Source organism: Crocodylus porosus, unplaced genomic scaffold, assembly GCF_001723895.1.
Source record: "Crocodylus porosus isolate Cpor-Errol unplaced genomic scaffold, CroPor_comp1, whole genome shotgun sequence".
NCBI lineage: Eukaryota > Metazoa > Chordata > Crocodylia > Crocodylidae > Crocodylus > Crocodylus porosus.
The window spans coordinates 69,132,834-69,140,165 of NW_017728886.1; the positions used below are offsets into that span (position 1 = coordinate 69,132,834).

The window sequence follows — 7,332 nt, forward strand, 5'->3', positions numbered from 1 at the left end:
CCAGCTGCAAAGACTGATAGCTGTGTTTCTCAGCGACACTGCAGTTCATAAAGTATGGGAGGACTGGGGACAAGGCACTTTCTGTTGCAGAGCTTCAGATACAAGCAAATGTTGACAGAAGACCAGGTAAATCTTTATTAAATATAGTCAAAAGGTTCTCCGAAAGAAGTACTCAATTTTCTGAAGGCATTTTTCAGTATAAATGAATCACAATTCAAATCACCTTTAACCCTCAAAATCTTAAACTCTACCACCCCGTTTACTTCTAAATAAAAGTTACTCCAACAAGAGTTTTGATCCCATAAATGCCTAACACTCTCTCAATCCACTGTGGACTCTGGTATGGCTATTGATTTTACATGGACTATGCAATGATAGAAAAAAAAGTATTTGCCTACTTAAAAGGTTTTATATTTCTTTGCATTTCATCCTCCTCAACTCTTTATTAAGTAATAAAACGGCTTGCTGTATAGTCTAGGTATTTTTGTAATTAAAGGGATATAATGCCAAGAGGCTCAATAGGAAAACTAAAATCAGGACTTTGGGCATTTTTTCCTGCCTGTGCCACTGCCTGAATGTAAGTGAATCCCTTAACCATCACTAAATTGATTAATTTGCAAATGGTTTTATGTTCTGGCATGTCACAAGGTACAATCAAGAAGTTAATTATGACCGTGAATGCAAGGGAAACAGTCATGAATACACTGAGAATTCCCACTTTATTATAACATTTTTTAAAGTTAAAGTTAAATTTTTCTTTGAACCATTCAGAATGGCTGTTTTTGACAACAAAATATTAAGTTGGAAAAACAATTTGTGGCTATATCAGCATTCCTTCCGAAAAATTTTCCCATCTTGAAGAAAGAATGCCCTGCCCTGCCAAAAAGAGTTCATATTCACTAAAACCTGAATTCAGGAACCTTATTAAGGTTAGAAGGTTAATATCGAAATCCAAATTGACTGTCCCAACTATTTTCATTCTTGTTTTTGCCTTAACTCTCATTCAGATTGTTCCGATTGCACAGTAACTCCCTTTTCACCACAGTTATTACAAGAGTTTTTTAAAAGATGGCTTACCTTTTCAGCAGACTGTTCAATGGATGTCTTTACTTGCTTATTGGAAGGGCCTGGAGTAGAGTTAGCAGGTCTCAAAGGTTGAAGAGCAGTCTGAGTGTTAGTTATAGATTGAGAGGATCCTGATCTTTGGTTTTGATTTGACTCATTCAATCTGCTATCTCTTTCCCCAGCAATTAAATCTCTGATTTTACGCAGTTGCTCAATTGAAGCTTCCTTAGGGAAAATGAGATGAGTTTCTCCCTGAAATGCAAAAGCTTAGAAAAGTTAATTATATATTTAATATATGCAAATTACACTATTCAGTTTAACCTCTTCTCCATTGGCCTTGCTGCAGATGGAAGTTTTAAAAGCCTATTTCAGTTTCCTTTTTGTTCTAAGAAGGGCAAGGGCCGCATGGTTTTATTTTTAATTTAGTTGTTCCAGGAGTAACTAGAGTTGCTGTCATCTCCAAACAAGGTCTTGTGATATTTGTATTCACTCAAATCCAAGATGAGGTTTTTCTCTCTCAATCACCATGGGGAAAAAGCAGCCTCAGATTCAAGCAGGGCAAATAGTAGCTCAGCTCTGACTTTGGCCCTGAACTTTAGGCCGAAGCCAAAACTGAACCACTGTCTGTCCTGGGCTGGGTAGCTCATGCACCGTGGGATGGGACTCCCAACAAGGGAAGACTGTACAGGGGATGGCAGGCGGGGGGCACTTGCAGAGTATGGCTTGCGGAGTAGGGAAAAACTACTATGCCTTCCCCTGCTTCTGTCCACCCCCTTTTATCTTCAGCTACAGCTGGACTCCTGCCCCAACCTGGCTCTCAGGCTGTGACTGCTACCGACTGCCCTGAAGCCAGAGCAGAGAGGGTAAGCAGCAGCGTGGGGAGGGCGAAGCACAAGGGTCTGGCCTTTCACCTCCTGCCACTGTTTTCCCCTCCACAGGGTGTGAATTTAAGATGACTCCCCGATAATTATATTCTATAGAAAATGATAATGATTGTATAATTTTCCATGTTTAGATTTAAGTTATTGGGGGGGATCACCTTCAATTCAAATTAGATTTGGGTAAATATAGTAGTTGCATAATGGAGTGGCTGGTAGGGAAACCGTCAAACTTGGAAGAAAATTCTGCAGTACATGAATTAATATGATACTACACAGAGAGTGCACAGTCAGGAAAAGAAGCATCTTCACTTTTGGGTGGGAAGTGGGAATGTAACTCAGGAATTATTCCCTCCCACCTGAGAGACAGTCAGTTTAACAAACCGTGCAAAAATAAATCAGACATTTCAGATTGCTGTGAAGGAGATACCCAGGACCTGCTTTCACTCCTAGCAGCATAATCTCCAAACTCCAACCTGTACTAAACAAACAGGTGGTTTATTTTGTAGCACAAGTCCCTCCTAACAATGGTGCTTATTTATCTACACCAGGGGTGCTAAAATCTGGCCTGGTCCATGGGGCCAGATTGGGCCCATGGACCCTCCTGTTCCCCACCCCACTTCCTGCTAGATCTAGTGCACATGGGGGATTCCCTCATCCCTGTCCAAGATGATGCTGTGTACAGTGTGCATCCTGGACTGGTGTGAGGTGCCCCTGTGTGTAGCATGTGTCTCAGACTGGTTGGAAATGATGCAATGTGCAGCGTGGGTCCCAGGACCCACAATGGCCACTCTGGACCAGGCAGGGTGGGGGTAGGCACATATATGGTAGAGATCCCAGAGCAGGAACTAGATACAGTGTGCATCCCAAGCCCTGTGTGTAATGCTGGTTTGGTGTCTTGTGGTGTCCAGACGAGCGGGCTCCATGGCTGCATCCAGTCTGTAGGCCGAACTGAACCTCCCTGCAGAATTAGCTCTAGCAACCTGAAAGACCACCGCAATCATGATCTTTTTCCCAGATAGCCAGCCAGTACAACTGTTCTGGAGAAAGGTAAGAGGGAGAGGGCCTCATGACAACAGGAAGCAGAACAGATGCACCTGAACGAGAGAAGGAGCTGAATATATGCCTGACGAAGAACTAAGCAAATTCAACATGAAAAACAGAATGTGTGTTTTTCAGATGACCTTTCCATCAACTATTAAACATAAAAATTAATAACACCATATCTTATGCAAGAAACTGGGAAGAACAGACACTATGGGGAGAGAGGCCATGTTAACAGACAATGGGCAAAAAACTGGCTCTTTGACAGCAACAGGGCCAGGATTTCACTCAAGGAGTTTTCAACACCACAAGGACAACAGACATCATTTATCTGCTATTGGGCAGTAGATGTGTGGAAAGGATAAGAGAGTGAAAACATTAAGTGAAAAAAGAGCTCCCTAAACTACCCAAAAAGTGGAATCTAAGGTCTTGTAACTACAAAGAAAGTCTGGACCTAAAGTGGCACCAGAAGAACACATATCTATTATACAGTGAATGAAAACTGCTGCAATTACAGAACACTGAATGAAACAGAAGGCAAACCGTTAGCATTCACTCACCTCTTCAAATCCCATTTCAAACAAACATTCAACTGCTCCTCTGACAGGTAACAATCTAGTAGAAAATGCTGGATTTCCAATCCGAATTGACCTATATTTTTCTTCATTTGGGTGGCTGATAGGATTTGAGAGAGAGAGAAATTTTATAATTACATTAACACAAAGTAAGCCACCAGCCAGAGTGGGGAACCCTTCCAGTGTAACCTTCCACTGTTATTAAAGGTGAGAGTAATTTTAAGAAACTTTAGTCTATTTAAGTGGTGTAACACATCTACCCTTACACTATTAATTTACATATTTTTATGTATAGCTTTCAACCCGGAACACTGGCATGCTCATTTAGTACCAACTTAAAATTGACATCTATGAAGTTCAGATCCGTGTCAGTTTAAATCAAGATCAAGGCCTGGCAAACTATACACACAAACGCTGCATGCATAGCATGTGTCCTACATAACACATACTACATATAATCAGAATTGATTGTAAAAGTTTTCCTAGGTAGAAATGAAAATTTGTATTTCACAGGAGAGGTGAAGGTGAGGTAAAAAAAAAAAAAAATCGCCTGTTTGGAATAGTTCATTTTGTGTCCAGGTTAGACGCAGAAGGGGAAAAAAGAAAGAGGACAAGACTCTCAGCCTCTCTCTGTGCCTCACCTGGACAAAACGAACTATTCCAAACAGGAGATTTTACCTCGCCTTCAGCCCTCCTTTGAAATATGAATTTTCATTACTACTTAGGAAAACTCACAATCTCTGCTCTCTCCTATGCCTGACGAAGGGCGAGCATGCCCAAAAGATTGCAAATAAATACACTGATTTGTTTGCAAATATCTAGTTGGTCTAATAAAAGATATCACCTCTTCCACACATCTTCATTCCTTTTGGCAGATGTGAGAAACTTGACAGTATAAGTCATTTGCCCACTGTTTTTTGAGGTTAGCAAACAAAGAGGGAAAAGGAAGAGATAAACTGGAGCTTTTTAGATTTTCTTTTTTTAACAACAATTCAGGGAGTTAAAACATGAAAACAAGGTGACAAAGCACCTACCCCAAGTAAGTGGCCAGTCAAAGGAACTGCGGTGTACAAAACGCACAGGCTGCCCTAAGGAGGGTAGCAATGTACTGCTGTGCATGATGTGTCCAGATGCGGGGGAGATGAGTAAGGTACCAGGGCCTGAACACCAGGAAGGGGGCCCGGCCGGGGCTGGCAGTGCCCTAGGCACAGTGCCCAGGCAGCGATGGCCCTTGGGGTGGGACCCGGCACGGAGACAGCCCTGCGCGCTGCCGCCAGCGCTTTCCCAGAGCTGCTCAGACCCCGCCCGCCCGCCTCTCGTCCCGCAGCCCAGCTAGCTGCGAGCCACAAACTTCCTGCCCGGCGGCTCTCCTGCTTGGGGGGCCCGCCCGCGCTGCTGACCTGATGATGTTATCCGCGTAGGTGAGCAGGAGCCGCGAGGCCTCCAAGAAGGCTTCTCGGGCGTTCTGGCACAGCTCGCTCACGGCTTGGGAGGACGGTTGCGAGGATTGGCCCACCACGGCCGCCATCGCTCTTCGGTCGGGCGCTTGGTGCTTTCCTCCCTTCACCCGCGAGCAGACGCTTTTTAACGCGCGCCCGCCCGCCCCAAATCCGGAAGGCTCCGAAACAGCCGTTAGCACTGGGAAGGTGATGCGGGCGGGCGCGTTTTGTCTTAGGCACTTTATTGACCTGTCGCAGGCGGACTCCGGGGCTGCCACTTCTCTCTTCCTGGCCTGTCCCAGCGGGGGAGGAGCTACTGCTGCCGCTGGGGACACAGGGGGATGGTTCTGCTGTATGGCACGGGCCGAGCTTAGCCCGGTCAATACTAATGAGCATGCGCAGTAGTAACGCGAAGCCGCTGCTCTCAGCCCTTGCTCCCGGAACCAGGGGTGAGGTGGGGGGTTAAAGGGCCAGGCCCCTTTTTTTCCCCCGTAGGCTGGGGCTGCAGCTGATGACAGTACATACCCTTCCCTACTGCCTTGGTGGGGAGGGGGCCTGGGGAAATGCCCCATCGAAACAACCCTGGACCTGTCAAGTGGGTGAATGATTTCAGGTGTCTGAATTTTCATTTCTACCTAAGAGAACTTTTACGATCTTTGCAGTCTCATATGCCTGATGAAGGGTGTCTGTGCCCAAAAGCTTGCAAATAAAGAATTTTTTTTTTTGCAAGCATCAAGTTGGTCCAATAAAAGATATCAACTCTGCTACAAGTTTTGCTTGCTAGACTTAGGCTACACCAGGAAGCTGGGGACTGGGCCTCTTCCAAGCCATTCTGCATTCTTGTCCTGCTGAGGCTGCACGTCTGGGGCCTTTACAAACCAGGGGTAACAGTACTGCAATAGCATCGGTATTGTTAAAAGTAAGGAGTGGGATGTCATAGGTTGGCCTGTGTCGCTATAGCCAAATTACCAAGAGCTTTAGTCTGGCCTCCGTTGTCTTCAGCGACATCAGACTGCCTATCCTTGGTTAGGTCAGGGAGGTCACCTGCACTAGGGAAATCTGTTGTTAACACAAGGTATGTGTCTGATCATGTGTTAAAAGGAAAGGCATTCAAGAAATATACAGGGATGTAGGTTGTAGCCATGTTGGTCTAAGGACATAGGCAGACAAGGTTCTTTGGGTGAATCTGATATCTTTTATTAGACCAACTAAAAAGATATCAGATCCACCCAAAGAACCTTGTCTTCAAGAAATATAAGCATTCAAGAAAGGCTAATGGCAAAATAATTTTTTCCCCCTCAATAGTAAGGTGACAACATGGCTACTTGCAGAAGATAGGCTGGCCAAATAGGCCAATTACTAGCTGGCATAGAAAATGGATCAAAAAAAAATCATGTCGGTGCCTGTGGATTTAAGTGCCTAGCTGTTGCTTAAAGCGACACAGTGAATTAATGGTAGATACAAGTGGCATTTGTCCTGTGCCCTATGTAAACATGATTTTCTCAGGGTGTATGAAAAATAGGAAACAATTCTATTCTCCGCTTACGGTTTTGTGTATTGATAATCGTAGAAGCATCCTCAAAGCTAACTGTTGAACTGTAGGGTGAAAAAAACCCAGCTGAGTAAAAGTATTTTAATGGCCAAATTTAATGACAATTGTATGTGAGAGGCAAGGATTTATTTGGGTGATGCTGTCTTTTATTGGACCAACTACATGGTTGGGATACAGCTACATAAGCTTTTGAATGCAAGACATTCTTCCCTGGATGTAGTCATTTTTTTCTTTCAGTGCTCTCGTTAGGACACAAGATATTTTAAGGACACAAAAGATATTTCTCTGCTTATCCAGATTAGAAATACATAAGCTGTAATATAATTCAAACACATATGCTCCAGTTGCACCATAGCAAAGTATGTTATCACAACCAGCATCTTCATAGTTGCATTTTTTCACATAAAATAAGAATTCAATCTTTGTTTTGTAGGAAGAATATAGTGCCTTTTTCCTGAAGTTCTCAGCAATTTTTTTGTGAGAACTGAATTTTCTGAGACTGTTCAATGTAACCCATTGATTTTAATTAAATCATTGATTAGAAACTCCTAATACATTTACCTTGGTGAGTCTCATCCCTATTTTTCACTCTGTTTTTATCCCTATAAATGTGCTTTATGCTCCTGATATTTACCGTATTTTTCGGACCGTAAGACGCACTTTTTTCCCCCCAAAAGTGGGGGGAAAACGAGGGTGCGTCTTATGGTCCGAAGGTGTGGTACCCCAGAACATTTGTTTGCGGTCCCATGCGCCCGCTTACTGTCCGCTGTCCGCTGCCG

At 43.8% G+C, this 7,332-nt stretch overlaps 2 protein-coding genes across 6 annotated transcripts in view; one reads left to right on the forward strand and one right to left on the reverse strand.

Moving 5' to 3' along the window:
- Positions 1-5,116, reverse strand: part of NGLY1 (N-glycanase 1) — a 44,140-nt gene extending 39,024 nt beyond the window's left edge. For both annotated transcript variants that reach the window (XR_002101305.1, XM_019536112.1), the window contains exons 1-3: positions 4,963-5,116; positions 3,548-3,662; positions 1,078-1,317 (exon numbers count right to left, since the gene is read on the reverse strand). Coding sequence is in view for 1 of the 2 variants with exons in the window: in XM_019536112.1 (XP_019391657.1) it covers positions 1,078-1,317; positions 3,548-3,662; positions 4,963-5,090 (483 nt within the window). In the remaining variant the exon portion in view is untranslated. The remainder of the gene's footprint in view (positions 1-1,077; positions 1,318-3,547; positions 3,663-4,962) is intronic.
- The window catches only part of OXSM (3-oxoacyl-ACP synthase, mitochondrial), a 16,298-nt gene continuing 13,871 nt past the window's right edge, over positions 4,906-7,332 (forward strand). The window contains exon 1 of one of the 4 annotated variants that reach the window (XM_019536140.1): positions 4,906-4,983. The gene's annotated coding sequence lies outside the window, so the exon portion shown is untranslated. Of the gene's footprint in view, positions 4,984-5,116; positions 5,209-6,763; positions 7,119-7,332 lie in introns of those variants that run through there. The other 3 variants (XM_019536133.1, XM_019536128.1, XM_019536137.1) reach the window with 3 other exon arrangements.